We start from the raw sequence: 17140 nt of genomic DNA, 5'->3' as shown, positions 1-17140 counted from the left end.
GCAAACTGAATATATTTTTTTCTGCATCTACCTCTGAAAAAATATTGGGCTTCTAGCTGTGTGTGGGACTTGTTGTATTAGTCCATCTATACTGACCTCCATCAGGTTGCAAATTGAATATAATTTTTTTCTGCATCTAACCCAGCCAATAGTTTTGGCCTAATACCACAGTTTGGCCACTCAGCTCTGCTCGGTTACCATCCATTGTTTTTTTGTGCAAACAACTCCAGAGTTGTGAATTAGTTAACCACCAAAATGAGTGGAAAAAGGCCTGCTGCTGGTGGAAAGGGGAATAGGCGTGTTGGGAAGGGGAAAAAAGGTTGTGTCCATGGGGTAGGTGTTAAAGCAACAGTAACATCTGCAGAAGAAAGACCATCTTCCAGCCAAGCTAAAATGTCTACTTCTTTTAGCGGACAATGTGATAAGATCCCTTTCTTACGGCCACGCCAATCGCTACAAATTCCAGATGAGGCACAAAAACAGCAGGTGCTTCAACGGATATCAAGTGCTCCTTTAAGTGGGCTCTCCTCCACATCAACTTCAACATAACAAATACTCCAGTCCTCAAAGGTGTCACCCAAATCGCACTTGCTTCCTCACAGCTCCCAAATCTCCAGCTGCCCGTCTGAGTATGAGGTAGAACAGATGGTTGAGTCTGCAGAGCTGTTTACTCATACTATAGCCTGGGAATCAGAGGTCGACTCCAGCGCTTCTGTGAATCCAGACGAGGAAATGATCTGCACTGATGCCCAGAATCTTTATGAGTCGGATCCAGGACCAGATGCAGAAGGTTCTGACCATAATGTAGACCCTCATTCCCAAACTGTAACTCCTGTTGGTGGAGACAATGAGGAAGACGATGATAAGACTCAAATACCTGATTGGAGCGACAACTTTAGTTTTTTGTAAGGGCAGGAACAGGTTGGCTCTGAGGACGACGGGTGTGATAACACACAGGGTGATGATGAGGTTGGAGATCCCACTTACTGTCAACCCACAGTCAGCCAAGAGATGAGGTCAGCAGAGGAGGTGGAGGAAGATGCTAGCGACGACGAGGTCAGGTTGCGCCTTCCTGGACAGAGACGTAGTACTGGAAGCACGTCAACAACTGCATCCTCAAACACAACTCTGCCTCTCACCACAAGTCGTGGTGGCTCTTCAGGTCGCATGGGTGCTAAGCCTTGCATAGCCTGGGCATTTTTTCAGATCGATAAAGATGACCCAACTCGTGTTATCTGTAACATTTGTCAGCAAAAGCTAAGTAGAGGCCAAAAAATACATAGTTTGAGTACTTCATGCATGAACCGGCACATGGACATGAAGCATAAGTTGCAGTGGGAAGCTCAGTGTGCTACAATGCGGCCTAGCCGGCCGGGCCAACCACCGTCTGCCATATCTTGTGCATCCGCGGCCTCTTCATCCTCTGTGACTGGGGGGACAGCAGTCACACCTGTTTTGGGGCGCAGACCTGCCACCTCTTTACCCGCAACAGCCAGCGTGATTGGCAGGTCATCATTTTCTTTGGAGGTGGTAACACCAGCTGGTGTTGAGCGCTGTCCGACATCGATAGCACCACCTTTGGATCAAGGCAACCTAACATGTCCGCCTGCATCTTCCTCACAGACCGGCAGTTTGCCGGGGACACCCTTATCAACCCCGTCTAAGCACAATAGCCAGCCCTCGGTCCCTCAGATGTGGACAAGTAAAAGACCATTTCCTCCTAGCCATGAGAAAGCTAAGAGGTTGAATTTCACCATCTGCAAGCTCTTGGCTACAGAAATGCTGCCTTTCCGCCTGGTGGACACAGAGGATTTTCGAGACCTTATGTCCGTCGCAGTGCCCCAGTACCAGATGCCCAGTCGGCACTACTTCTCAAAGAAAGGTGTGCCTGCGCTCCACCAGCATGTCGCACACAACATCACCGCTTCTTTGAGAAACTGTGTGTGTGACAGGGTGCATTTCACCACAGACACTTGGACGAGTAGGCATGGACAGGGGCGTTACATGTCGCTGACTGGGCACTGGGTAACTATGGTGACAGCAGGACAAGGGGCTGCTGTCCAAGTCTTGCCGTCCCCACGAGTTGTGCGTCAATCCTCTTTATGTCAAAGTTCCTCCACTGCTTCTGCCTCCTCAACCTCCTCTCGGTCTTCCACCTGCACCCAAAGCCTGTCTGGTCATGCCACAAGCTTTCTAACTGCGCAGAAGGGATCCTGCACACCTCCTTACTATGCTGGCAGTAGGGCTCAACGTCATCAGGCGGTTTTTACTATGAAATGTCTGGGAAATGTGAGTCACACAGCTGAGGAGTTGTGGTCAGCTCTGGAGAACCAATTTCATGAATGGCTGTCTCCACTGGACCTGAAACCAGGGAAGGCCGTGTGCGACAATGCTGCAAACCTGGGTGCGGCCCTTCGCCGGGGCAATGTCACACACGTGCCTTGTATGGCTCACGTGTTGAACCTGGTTGTCCAGCAATTTTTAGCCCACTATCCCAGACTAGATGGCCTTCTGCAGAGGGCACGGTCGCTGTGTGCTCACTTCCGCCGTTCGCATCCCGCAGCTCAGCGACTTACATCTCTACAGAAGTCGTTGGGCCTGCCACTTCACCGGCTAAAATGCGATGTGCCTACCCGGTGGAATTCAACTCTGCACATGTTGCAGCGACTGTGGCAGCACCGACAAGCCCTGGTGCAATACGTTCTGACGTATAGCCTGGGCCAACGAGATCCAGAGGTGGGGCAAATCACACTGGAGGAGTGGTCTCAGATCAGGGACCTATGCACCCTTCTGCACAGTTTTGAAATGGCGACGAAGATGTTTAGTGCTGATGATGCCATTATCAGCATGACTATTCCGGTGATTTACATGCTGGAGCACATGTTAAACAGAATTCGGAGTCAGGTGGTGGCACAAGAGGAGGTGGAGGAAGTAGAGGGGGAGGAGTTGTATGCGGAAGGGCTAACATCTGCAAGGTCCAGACGGTCGGCAGCACCAAGGCGGCAGGCATGTGAGGGTGGGGGAGATGGTTTTACCAGGGCGCATGGTAGCAGCCAAACTAGTGAGGAAGGTGCAGGAGCCCAGGAAGAAGTGGAGGACGAACTGATGGAAGACTCATCAGATGAGGGAGACCTTGATCACATTTCTGTTGTGCGAGGTTGGGGGGAGAGGACAGAGGAAGGAAGCATGATTGTTACCTCGCCACCAACACAACAGGGACTTGGTGCTCCTGGATGCGCAACACACATGAGTGCCTTCTTGCTGCACTACCTGCAACATGACCCTCGAATTGTGAGAATTAGAAATAATCCTGACTACTGGGTTGCCACACTGTTAGATCCCCGGTACAAAAGTAAATTTGCCGAAATTATTCCTGCCATAGAAAGGGATGCACGCATGCAGGAGTATCAGCAGAGACTGTTGCAGAATCTTACATGTGTTTTTCCACAAAACACCAGTGGTGCACGTAGTGAATCTCACAGTTCCAACTTGCCAACCGTGGGACCGTCAAGTGTTCAGCACTCAAACCGTAACAGAACCACAGTATCTGCTGGTAACATCAATTTTGCGGAATCATTTCACCACTTTTTTAGCCCATCCTTTGCAAGGCCACAGGAGACAAGAAGTCTGACACATAGTCAACGCCTAGAGACGATGGTACAGGAGTATCTCCAAGTAAACATTGAAGCCACGACTGTGTCACTGGACCCTTGCTCTTTTTGGGCTTCCAATCTGGATAAATGGCCGGAGCTAGCCACTTACGCCTTGGAGATCTTGTCATGCCCCGCAGCCAGCGTTCTGTCTGAACGTGTGTTCAGCGCTGCTGGTGGTGTGCTGACAGATAAGCGCACGCGGCTCTCCACTGATAATGTAGACAGACTCACGTTCATAAAGATGAACAAATCATGGATCCGAAACGACTTTTCTACCCCTGTGTCATCCTGGGGAGAGTAAAAGCTTGATGATTGGTTAAAATCACCCTACCAACCGTTTTAAGCTTTCAAATTACTAATCATGTTTATCTGTATCTTGACTGGAAAATAATTTGGGCTTTGTAGCAGTGTGCAGCACTGATCCTATTAGGCCATCTATAATAAGCTCCACCAGATTTAAAATTAAAAATAATTTTTAGCTGCATCTAGCCCGGAAAATAATTTTGGGGCTCCGAGATGCGCAAGACACATAAGTGCCTTCTTGCTGCACTACCTGCAGCATGACCCTCATATTGTCAGAATTCGAAGTAATCATGACTACTGGGTTGCCACACTCTTAGATCCCCCAAACTTTTCGATCAACCTTTTCATTTTAATAAAGACCAAAAAAATGGTAATTTTTGAAATTATAAGCATTAGCAGGTTGTTAGAAACTGAAATCAAACAGTTTTCAACTCAAAACTTTATTCTAGGTGATGTTACATTTTCACATAGGACCCCTTGTTCGAAAGGAGCTTCTGAACTCTCTCGTCCATTGAATTTGTCAGGTTTTGGATGGTTTCTGCTTCAATTGTTTTGCATGAGGACAGAATACCCTCCCAGAGCTGTTGCTTAGATGTGAACTGCCTCCCGCCATCATAGACACTCCTTTTAATGATGCTCCAAAGGTTCTGAATGGGGTAGAGGTCAGGGGAGCATGGGGGTCACACCATAAGTTTGTCCCCTTTTATGCCCATATCAGCCAGAGATGCAGATGTTTTATGTGCAGCATGAGATGGTGCATTATCATGCAGAAAAATGATCTTGCTGTGAAATACACGGTTCTTCTTCTTGAACCATGGCAGGAAGTGCTGTTTGAGAAAATCCACATACATTATGGAGTTCATCTTTAGCGCCTTCAGGGATCCTAAAGGGGCCGACAATCTCTCTCCCCATGATTCCAGCCCAAAACATTACTCCACCTCCTCCTTGTTGGCGCTGTAGCCGTGTTTGCGTGGGGTGTCCATCAACCAGCCATCCTCCACTCCATCCATCTGGACCATCGAGCGCTGCACGGCACTCATCCGTGAACAAAACAGTTTTGAAATCAGTCTTCATGTAATGTTTGGCCCACTGGAGCCGTTTCTGCTTGTGTGAAGTGGATAGAGGAGGTCGACAGGATGGCGTATGCACAGCTGCAAACCTCTGAAGGACCCTGCATCTTGTTGTTCGGGGGACGTTGGAGGTACAAGCAGCTTCAAAAACTTGTCTGCTGCTATGACAAGGCTTTTTTGCCGCTGCTCTTTCAACCTGACGTAATTGCCTGTAGGAAAGAGTCCTCAATTTGCCCTTATCAGCACGCACACGTGTGTACTGTGAATCAGCTACATACTTCTTGATTGCCAAGACACTTCATCCTGATCATCGCACAATGTTGATTGTAGTCATGCCTTGACCTAAACACTCCACAATTTGTTGCTTCTCAGCAGCCGACACATCCTTTTTCTTTCCCATTTTGGCAGAAAATGTAGGCTGCTTAATAATGTGAGAGAGCCTTCTTAAGTAGTCTTGCCTTTCATTGGACACACCTGCCAAACTAATTAGCACAGGTGTCTGCAATTGCTTACAGTGATATAAAGAGCCCTGACACACATCACCATCAATGAGTTTAACTGACAAACAAACAAATTCTTCCCTTATCACTCCTAAACACTTTTTGCATAATAATTTGGAACGCAGTGTACATGTGCTTTTCCACAAAACACCAGTGGTTCACGTAGTGAATCTTACAGTTCTAACTTGCCAACCGTGGTCTGTATGGAATTGTTCAATAAAGGGCCCAAAATTAAGATAACATAGATGGGAGAGGTCTCTATGAATAGGAATTCCTAAGTATTTGATACCCTGTGAGGGCCAGGCAAAGGGAAAGTTGGACTGGATGGAATCCTATATGGATTTGGGGAGGGAGACATCGAGGGCCTCAGACTTCGCTGCATTGATTTTAAAATTTTACCATGTAACAAAGTGATCTATTTCAGCCATAACAGCAGGGATGGATATATGTGATTGAGTGATATATACTAGGACATCATCAGCAAATAGAGAGCACTTGTACTCGGTGCCTCCCACCTCAATCCACCTAATATTGGGGTTATGGCGAATTGATGAGAGCAGGTGCTCCGTCACTAGGATGTATAAGAGAGGGGACAGAGGACATCCCTGCCTTGTCCCATTGGTGATTGTGAAAGGTGATGAAAATGTTCTGATGCACCCCCTGGGCCTTGGGACACCCGGAGCCGGACCCTTTTTGGTGGATGCTGGTGGTTGTAGTCTTCGTGGCGGCGACCCGGTTCCGTGGCTCAGGGCGGTCAAACCAGTGGCGGAACTATTTATGTGGTTTTGATGTTTAAATGTCCGACTACGCCACCCGTGGATTGCGGTCAGAGTGAACCGCCGCTACAGGGCAGACCGCTGAGGCTGGTGTTGTGGGTGCAGCAGAGCGTAGCATAACTCCCCACGGGAGGAGTATAGCCTCAGGGCAGTGTATGCGGAGGATGGGGGTGATGGTGCAGGGCAGCAGCAGTAACGACACTGAGTCAGTGATGCAGTCCAGGGCCTTTACTCACAGTTCTTATTATCCAGACCACGTCTGCAGGTAACGGCTGCCCACGTCGTACTGTGCTCACCAGGTGAGGGGCTCAGACAACTCCCAGATAACTTTGGAGCACTTCACAGGACCCCCTTTGTGTGTCCTTTGTCTGGCCTTTCTTACCAACACTTCTGTCCGGCTGCCTCGGGCCTCCTCTTGGTAAACTTGGCGCCAGTTTCCCTGACCCTATGTGGTGCCTTCCTAGCGGGTGTAGCGAGGGGCTGCGCCACATAAAATGTCAGAGCCTCCGGTTTCTAGCTGAGGGTCGTTTCCTGCCTCCACTAGTTCGGGGACCAGTCTCCCCCTTTGGCCTGACCCCTCCACGCAGGTGGATTCGGGCGTGCAGTGGTGACTCGCCCGTCCGCACCCCTGGGATCCCTTCATTCCTCGTTCCTGGAGCCTTCTCCGCTCCTCTTCCTTCCTTCTCCCTCTTCCAGGCCTGGGCCTCTGTTACTAGGCCCGCCTCCGGAGCAGAGCTCATGCAGAGCCCCTGCTCCCTGCCACTTCTGCTCAGACTTCTCTGCACTGAACTAAGATGGTGCCCACCTTTTATACTCCCTTCTCAATGCACCCAGGAACTGCTTCCTCCCTGCTCCTGCACTACAGGGTTCCCCTTCCTCAGTGTTCCCTCCCCCCACTCCAGCCAGGGACAGGGACTGTCGTGCCCATCTCAGGGGCATATTGGTCGCCCTGCCCCACGGCAATGTGGTGTAATGCATGCAGGTGTCGGGTCCTGATCCACACTCCATCCTTACCTGAGAGTGAGATATCACACCTCTGGGTGAGGTGCAATACGTCTGTAGCAACCGAGCCCTCAGGGTGCTACAGTTCCATTTATCTTCAGCCTAGGTGACGTATTGCAATACAGGGCCGTGATTTTGGCTATAAAAGGGTCCCCTAGACCCCTACCCCAAGCTTTTTAAGAGAATCATATATGGCGTGCCAGGAGACTCTATGGAATGCTTTCTCAGCATCCAACGAGAGTATCTAATTACAAATTTTTAACTGCATCTAGCCCAGGAAATACTTTGTGCCTAGTAGTAGTGTCTGCTAGTCAGCGGATTATCCCGGCTGTTAAGCAAGCTACACCACCTGTAGTTTAGACACTTAATTTTTTCAAAGGAAATGCTTCGGGACCATGGGATACTTAGTGAAGAGCATCAGGAGGCACCCCAAGGCATAGGGGCTGGGACTGGCAGTAGGATGCCTTGCGGTGGACAGCCGAGCTCGATCCTTATAAAAGCTTTTTAACTGCAGCAGCTTTAGTGGACGCTACTGGAGCTGGAATTACCGCGGCTGCTGGCATGAGACTTGCCCTCCAATAGATCCTTGTAAATGGATTTAAAGTGTATTCATTCAAATTAGAGAGACAATTTAAATTAAAAAGCTTAGAGCTGCCTCCACCACAGGGGGGCTCGCTCGACCCACCAGCGGACAGGCACCAGTATTGGGAGAGGGGGGCTGGCCGTCAGGGTTCACCGCGGCTCTGGCACAAACCCGGCGACACGGAGGTGGCACGGGCAGGAGCGGACTGGCCGTGTCGGCTTCTCACTTTTTGGATTTTAGAAGGGCATGACATGCCTATATCTGTGTCTCCCCCTCCTTTTACTCCTCCACCTCTTTTCTTTTCGCATGACTATATGTACTTGTCACTTTTCCATGTGTTAGTTATGTCTTCTGAGCAGTTTGTCAGCTTTTGGACACCTTTGAAGGTGTTTTCTATGTGTTTCTATGTGTTTTTGTTTGCCTGCCATTGGTTTTAACGGTGTTCGACGAACAGTTCGGCGAACACACGGGTGTTCGACGAACCGAACCGAACTCGAACACTACGGGGGTGGCTCAACACTATCTATAATAAGTAATATGTAACTGATGAAGGTTGCACTTGATGAACCTTTGATTTTTTTTTTCAATCTACATATAAACTTGGCAATGAATGGTATCGTTTTAGTCGACCGATGACCCACTGTTATCATCTGGAACAAAGTCCCAGTTCTCAGATAATATTCTCTCGAATTGTAAGGACACACTTTATTGACAAAATCAATGTTAGTACCCAGCTTCTAAATGGATGAATACATGACACTATCTTATGGGAAATAAAAGTATTTAGTGAGAATATCGCCATGGACGTTGTAGTGCTCCATTAATTCAGTGTGCTCCCCTTGTTTTTAAAGGGGTTTTCCAATTTGGGATAATCTCTCTCGCTTGTCTGCAGTTTGTTTAAAGAAAACAAATAAACAACTGAGCTTTACTCACCATCCCCAGGTCCTGCACTGAGTCTCCTCCTCTGCGCACTGTGTCTGTCACTAATATCATGTTGACAGTACTGCAGCCAATGAGTTCATTGATTGGCTGCAGTCAACAATAGACATCAGAAGCAGTGGTGGAGACTCCACTCTGGACCCAGGGAGGGTGAATAAAGCGCTTATTATTTATTTATTTAATTTAAGTAATTTATTGAAACAAACAGCAAGGGGACATGTTTTTTTTTCAAAACTCTGGAACAAGAGCCTTGCAAAAAAAAACAATTTGCTGTAGAAAATAGAGAGGGGAGGTGGGGATCAACTGAGGTTCATCTGAGAATTTAATTCTATGACTGTTGCTCATTCTGAACTAATGGGGGTTATCTAACAAGATACATAGAGTTCCCTTCATTAATGGCATATTTCTTGTAAACTGTATCCGAGTATTGCCACCATATTCTGGAGGCATATCACGAGTGATGAACCTGCAGCTCAGCAGCAGCCGACACGGTTTATCTTGGCTTTAAAATATGCAGAATTCATTTCAGTTAGGCCGGTTAATAATGTTTTCTAGAATCATTCAGTGCAATTACTGAATTACCATCTATCTGTGCTTCGTATGGAGAAAATAGTTTGGCTTGGCCAATTCATTTCGTATTTCATTCTAATGAATAATGGCATTTTTAAGGACAACGAAAGACCTCTGTTACTGAGAATATTGGGAAGTAATTTATTTTCATTTCTGAAATAATCCCCCAGTTTCCTGTACAAGTCTGCTTATTTCATTTACCTTCAGTGGTAAATTTCATTTTAGTAGAATAATTTGTTTTGCTGAATAATTTTCTTAATGTTATTAAAAGCGTCTGGATGAGGTGTTGTGAAATGGTGCCAATGCCAGCCGTCGGGTCCAATTTTGTGCCATGCTTTGATGTTGCAAGGCATATCTGTTTGCCTTTCTGTATGTGCGTGTACTCTGTTATATGCAGAGCAACCCGTCAGATGAGCCCATTCTCCTCCCAAAAGTGTCCTGAAAACTGTTTTTTTTGGGTGTTGTCTAAAGGAAGATGATCAATGTGCATAATATATGTTGGACCTAAAATCTCTCAGAGGAAATCTGTTCTGTAGTTTATTCATTGAAATCCCTGGTGTTTGTATCCATGTGAGGCCAGTAGGTGGTGCTACTAGTGATTGACAGCTATCTCTGCATGCACAGTTGAAGTGGGGGGCAGGGATTGGTGCTGTGGGGTCGTAACCGAGTTCTCTCCATCCTGAAACCCCTCGTCTAACCAGGAATCTGACATATGTGTTATATACTGTGGAATCCTTCTCTACTCGTTGTCGTATGGGAGTCCCTGTTAGCTCCCCGGATACAGCTGCACGCATAACAGGAGACTTTAGGTCCAGTTCAGCTTTAATGTATAATTTGGATACATACAGTTGTGGCACACAGAATGAGACGGTCCCTTCCGGTTGATGCTCCGTTTGTCCACTGCTCTATCAGTTCTTGCCTCCATTGTGCCCGACCTGCCCCCACCTCAACAGCGTCTGTTAGCACCAATGACTTTCTATCAGACATTACAGGTTTCCTGAGGCCCACTATCTTTCCTTATCGCTGTGACCTGGTAGGATTCTTCCACCTAGGGAAGAAAGAGTCATGGAATCCTATGCTTCTTCTGGGTCCTATTCCCTGGACCACTCCAGGATCTGCGCAAAAACTTCGCATGTATCCTCATACTGTACTGGAGACTTTAATAAAGACAAAAAGGGGAAGCGCCACTAGTGCAAATTATACAAGATGGATAGAACACTTTAAGGTGGTAATTCTCACCCTGTGAGGTTGTCCGGTCCAAATGGATAAGTCTTCAGTCTCTCTGTGTGACTGCAGACTTAGGAGTTTCCCCAGCACATGCACTGTGCGCTGCGGGGATTCGCCGGTTTCTGACCCGGGACTGGAGGGTATGTATGCGTTATACAGGCTCCCGGCTAGTGGGTGCGGCTTCTCTTCCATACACTTCTATGGAGCAAGGCCGTGCCCTCTAGTTGGCCACACTCACTGGCTGGCCACATTGCTAGACGAGGTGTGGCCTCCCTCAATTTGGACCGGAAAACCCCTTTAAAGAGCGGACAGTCTTTGAATCCACTAAACTGGAAGTTACACCTGTATCTTTTTTGAAATTATTATCTTTTTTTCAATTTTCTTTAAAACGTTTTTCCTTGCTCTATTTTTGTGCACTGGCTATGTAACTGTTGCTATGTTTTAATATTGTATCCTCAGTTTCCATCACAGCTACTTTTCCATTTATATTATTTGTTATAGTTAATTTGGCCTCAGGCTTGATGTTCAATAACCGCACTCACTTAGGGTACTTTTTTTGACAGCTAGTGTTTCATTAATATAAATATATATAACCTATTTTTTTTAGACTCTAAACTTGTATTTTCTTATTTAGTGCAGTATGACCTCTAACAAGTGTGTCCTCATTTGGTTTTTATTCATAGCTCCAAGAAAAGTCATGAGTCAAATAGAGCTCTGTAAGTTGACCTTTTGCGTTTGCCTAAATTGGCTAATTGTTTTTGTTTGATCCCAAAGCTCTACTAGAAAATTTCCTAGAAATCCTGAGTGACTGCATGAATATATATGTGCGTGTTTGAAAAATGTACCTGGCGTGTTTGTTCAGTTTTTGATAATTAGCTAGTTGCTCGTGAAGTGTGTATTTACTAAACGTTGTGTCCTATGTTATACTCACATAGAAGATGTAGTGTTGTAAAGTACTTTAATAGAGCATGGTAACATAGTTTGTATTGTAGATACTGATTTGCTTGTGATGTTACAGTTGTGCTCTCAATCCAAGGTATACCAACAAATTCTCGAATTATTTCAGAATTAAAGGAACACTAAATGTTTAAAATATCCTCCCAAAAAATCCTTTCAACTCCTCTCTTAATATCATCACTTCTTTTGATTTATTTGTATGCAATGTTGCAATCAAAACTGGAAAATATAAAAATAATTGTTTAATTCCAAGGAGATCAGCCATTCTCTTCTTTCCTTCCTCGGAATATGTTCTCTCTGTCTGTAAGGCAATCGGTTACAGCAGGTGCGCTTCCCTAATGTTCTTCAGCCACCATTTAGGAAAAAAATTAAAGAGATCTGAAAAAAATGAACACGTTTATTGTCTGCAAGATTTCTATACTTTCAGTCACCGGCAAAAAGTCTCGCAGACTGAAAAACACCAAGCCATTTTGCTTCTTTTTACGTTTATTACAGTATAATATGGTTTGGTGTTTCGTTAAAAGTTTCTATACTTGTGATTAATAAATTAAGAGTCTGAGTACCCGCTGTGCGCTTACCTTGAAATATCTGAAATTATAATGTAAAAAATATATTTACAGGCACCTGACATAGGGGTAAGGGAATGTGAGGGTAGCAATAGAAGAGAGGTATTTACTGGGCTTTTCTCATGACTATGTACCAAAGGCTTGCAGAAAAAAAATCCTATTGTCCTTGTGATTCAGGATACAATATTTCTTAAAAAGCTGAGGAACCAGTTTGATTTTAAATATATACTATTTTTACCTTGTTTTCTGATGCTTAAAGACAGCATGAAAACAAGCAAGATAAAAAAGCAAGTCAATTTCAATCTGTTTTCATTCACCTGCTGCGAAAGCTTTTATCTTACATCATGTACAGCTTGCTTTCAAGGAGACCAACCACCAGAGCCTGGCCAAGTGTGCACTGTAGTTATATTTCAGGAGAATAGTTAGCTCCTAAGATCCCTGCCACCTCTCTTTAGCATATTGATTTTTATACAACAGTTAGCTACTCACCTAATTCCCCCTCCCTCTCAGCTTCTGAGCGAGCTACTATTACGAATCCTGAATAATCACATAATCACAATCCCCCAGCACCTCACTTTCCGGAGCTGTGTACTTGTTTAAATACACTGTTCTCTCTATATGTAAATTTAGTGACTAATACTTATGTTTTATGTAAAAAATGGGATTGGTTTTCATCAGAAGAAAGTAAGAATACTTCTCTCAATTATTAGAGAACCTTCAGGAAGGAATTTCACACCAAGCTATTACCACAAAATATTCGATTATATGCTTGATTTTTAATTAGAGGAATTTTCCAACTAGTTATCACTGCAGTCTTCTTCTTCAGTTCTAGTGAAATTACAGGGTACAATTAGTTTCTATGTTAAAATCAAGAACCGGGTCATCAGTCTTTCGAAGTTGTTGGAAACTAAATTAAAGAATTTTTACTGTATACTGCAGATTTACTTGATGGTCTGTTAAAGTCTTCAAGATTCTTCTGTTTGATCGGTAATATTGTAAATATTAGATGGGTTGGGATCCAGCCTCTGGGACCATCACCAGTCTCTAGAACATGTAACCTTGTTCTGCTGGGTGTTTCTGTAACATCCGATTAGACTTGACTTGAGCGGTAGCGGGCACGCTCTACCGCTGGTCCTGTGGTTGGGGCAAATATTAGCCGCTACCTAACTGCCATGTTTAAAATTGTTAAAAACATTGTAAAGCCATGTTAACTTGGCAGTATTTTGGTCAGTAAATCAGTATTTGTAAGCCATAACTATGTGTGAGACAAAAATGCAGAAGTGGTGCACAATGGATCTATTGTACAGTATCTTTTTTCTGATTGTTCCACTCCTGATTTCGTCTTACAAATACTGATGTATCAGCTCGACCTAAGGCAGACTTGTAGTCATAGCCTTATAGATGAGCAATGGACTGATTGCCTAAATATATACATATGTATGTTTATAATTTGTATCTTCCAAGATTGTAAAATTAAAGTTACAGGTATCTAAAATACTGATTTCACTTAAACAAAGTTTCTATGAAGAGCAAAGTTAATGGTCAGTATTATTACTTTGTGTCAAATGAATTACTGATTTTTTTTTTCTCCGCAGATTTTTAATGGGAGACTTATCAGATTCTGAAAGTGATATTTTTGATCAGTCGAAGGAATACGATTTTCGTTGTTCTGAGGAGCAGCAGAAAGCATTCAGCCATGGTACAGAACTTATTCCCTGGTATGTGTTATCGATTAGAGCCGATGTCTACCAGTTTCTTCTCCAAGGAGTAACCGTCATCCGCTATGACCAGGAGACGCACATTTCTGTTCGCTGTTTTCTCCAGCTTCAGCCAGACAATAGTACTCTGACTTGGACAAAGCCTTCCACCACTTGTCTTGCAAGTAACAAAAATAAATTGGGCGCCCCGAGTAGCGCTGCCGAGATGAAATTTCAGTTTCTAAGTAACGCTGGAATGAACGGACTAACAGAAGGCTTCTTGGACTTGTTCGCAGTGAAGGCTGTTTACATGGGGCATCCGGGCATTGATATGCACACTGTGTGTGTTCAAAACAAACTATGTAACATGAACCTGGAGGAAAATGGTGTCACGCTGCTTTATGGACTTCACACTACTGAGAACAAGTTGCTGCATTTTGTAGCGCCCAAATACACAGCTAAGACCATACATGATGGATTGCTGGAGCTAACCAAAGCTGTAAGGAAGATGAAACACTTTCCTGATCAAAGGCTGCAGTGGCTGAGGAAGCAATATGTTAGTCTTTACCAGGTAAACCCTGTCTCCTCCAATCATTTTAAACAAAATATTAGTTTATTACATAAAAGGTAGCTGCTGGTCTTATTATACCATATATATCCATATGTAACCAATAACTGAATTTGTGATTTTAGCGTAAGGTTTTTTAGCTTATGTGTGTAATGGTTAATTCTATCTATGTGTGCTCTGCAAAAGATGGGGCCACTTTATTGGACTCTCCTGACTTTACTGTCTCCGCTTCTAGGCCGTTTAAAGCCTGGGCAAAGTGTTGTGTGTTGGGGCTCACCATTGGAATTAATTCTGGGGGCCCAATCTAAAGTTATATGAAATTATTAGGCTCAATTCCTTGCAACATGCTACAATGATGTACACCCTAACAGACAACAAAAGGACCTGATTATAGCAATAGGGTCTGTCCATCTTTGTGTCTGTCACGTGACTGGTTCATTTCCTTCATGAATTAGATTTTGTTGTCCCTATGGTATAGGCGTTATAGGTGATGACCGTCCTCTTTTCCATTATTACGCTTTCAGAATGGAGGTTTTATTCTTTTCTAAGTAGCCAAGAAACATCTTTGTTTATTTTGAATTTTTCAATGGTATCAATTGGGGGTGCATATCAGTTAACTATTTACTTTCATTACTTTTGAGGGGTGGGGTGTGACTGACAGGCTCTATGTTGTGTGACATCAAACAAAGGGGCTGTCAGACAAGCAGCAGTAGGCCAGAATCCAGACGGATTCACCAAGGCTTGGGAAGAGCTTCCACATGCCAAAAGCACTTTTGCCTGATTTGTCTATCCATTGAAATACTGACTTATCAGTACAGTGAACAATCCCTTTAACATTGGTAGATACATCCTTCTAAGAAGAGCTGTTTCCACTTCTCACTGGTCAGCTTTAGTAAATAATTTATTCCTCATAAAGTGACAATTCTGGAACATCTTTTCTTAAAATACTATGTTGTGTTGTTCCTCTGTTATTCCTTCTAGAAATGTATGAAGAAATTGGGAGGTTTCAGTTTGAGGAGTGTCCATATACTCCCTTGACAAAGAGAAGGGTAAGACTCAGTTGTCCTCAAAAATAATCACAAGGAACATCGCAATGCAAAGAGACGAATAAGATGCTCCAAAATTACTATTTCTTGGGGAATTTACTAAACCAGACCTGTGAGGAGAGCCAGCATGTTCACCAGATCCTATATCTAACACATGTACAGATGTATGTAGCGGTTATAATTGTTACAGTTTATAGTACTGTAGATGCATCTTACTGTTTAGAAATGTTTTACTAGCAATTTTGTAGTTATTTTTCTCGATTTAGACTGCAGATATTCACGACTCCATAAAGATAACTTGGCAAAATTCCTAAATAGACAAAAAAAAGGTTGTTTTATAGCAATGGGACAAAGTTTGGAGTTTTCTACTCATATTTTACACAAAGATTTAAACACGAAACTAAACATGTAAAAACATCCAGTGGTGAAAAGTAGATTGTTCGCGATTCTACCATTGGCTGTTCCTGTATATAGCAACCCTGGTTTTTAGTGACCACATTTTGAGTTGGCTATTTTGCAATGTGGTTGGGACATCTAGAGCGTGTTTAATGGCCATAAATTTGCTGTATTCGTACTAATCAAATTACAAAAATGTGAATTTTTGCTGATGAGTTTTTCTTGAAATTTGTAACAAATTTTATAGATTAGGAATCAATATACTCATCTCTAGTCAGAGCATATAATGAAAAGTCTTCTGCCCCGATTCATGAAGACTGGTGATTTTCACATCGGTCTTGATGTGGGGGGTGTGGTGAAGTCAGACTTTCCTGATTCATTGAAGGCACATGCATGAATGAGGAGCATTTAGCAAGCGGCATGCGCTTCGAAATTGGCGGGAAAATGCCAAGTTGCAAAATTTTTGCCCAACTCCAAAATGAGCAAAAAAATTTTGTGACTTTTCAACGCATTTCATGCCAGTTTTCTGTGTATACAAGTAGTCCCCGAGTTGCAAACAAGATAGGTTTTATAGGTCTATTCTTAAAGGGAACCTGTCACATGAAAAAAACTATTAACCTGCAGATATGGGGTTAATCTGCAGGTTAATAGCGTTCTGAACCTGCCTGGTACCAGCACTTAGACCCCTGCTGCTGGGAGGAAATTAACTTTTTTTCTCCCAATAGCGTTCAGGTTTCAGTCATGGCTGCCGCGTTCTATACATAGAGCATGGCCTGAACCCGAGCCGGCGCCGCTCCAGTGACAGAATTTTTTCTTCATGGACAGAGCGAAAAAGTGCTCTATTTTTATGGACTGTCCTGGAATTTCTTAAAGTTTGGCAAGTTTCGATCTTGATGAAGAGATGGGCTGGAGTCACACACTCCTGATTCATGAATCAGGAACACTGGATGAGTGGGGTGCACCTGTGTGCACCTTGCCACAAATCCTAATCCAGTCCCTGCTGGAGTAAGATTTGTGGCATAGCGAATGCCGCTGCTCCTCATGAATTTGATGAGCGGCGGATATCATGCCCAGTCCCACCACGGCTCAAAGCTTTTTACTCCAGAATACTGGCATAAAACCATTGATTCATCAGGCCCATTATGTGCACATACCCCTACAGTAATAAAATCCATAACAGGTAAAATGGCGCATTTGTTGTTAGTTAGTGAACGGGTGGAATGATGGGAAGCTGGCGGAGTAGTCACAGGGGTTATAATATTTCTACTGTTCCCCTTCTGTGTTGTC

General features: G+C 44.2%; 1 protein-coding gene across 7 annotated transcripts in view; it reads left to right on the top strand.

Moving 5' to 3' along the window:
• Positions 1–17140, top strand: part of PLCE1 (phospholipase C epsilon 1) — a 366977-nt gene that overhangs the window by 276452 nt on the left and 73385 nt on the right. For 5 of the 7 annotated variants that reach the window (XM_073685569.1, XM_073685571.1, XM_073685567.1 and 2 more), the window contains 2 exons: positions 11307–11339; positions 13742–14414. In XM_073685569.1, the coding sequence (XP_073541670.1) occupies positions 11307–11339; positions 13742–14414 (706 nt within the window). The remainder of the gene's footprint in view (positions 1–11306; positions 11340–13741; positions 14415–17140) is intronic. The other 2 variants (XM_073685572.1, XM_073685570.1) reach the window with 1 other exon arrangement.

This window comes from Phyllobates terribilis, unplaced genomic scaffold (genome assembly GCF_046119375.1).
Source record: "Phyllobates terribilis strain yellow unplaced genomic scaffold, ASM4611937v1 Scaffold_5__5_contigs__length_657084704, whole genome shotgun sequence".
Taxonomy (NCBI): domain Eukaryota; kingdom Metazoa; phylum Chordata; class Amphibia; order Anura; family Dendrobatidae; genus Phyllobates; species Phyllobates terribilis.
Note: the sequence above shows the minus strand (reverse complement) of the source record. Positions and strands in the feature narration are given on the sequence as shown.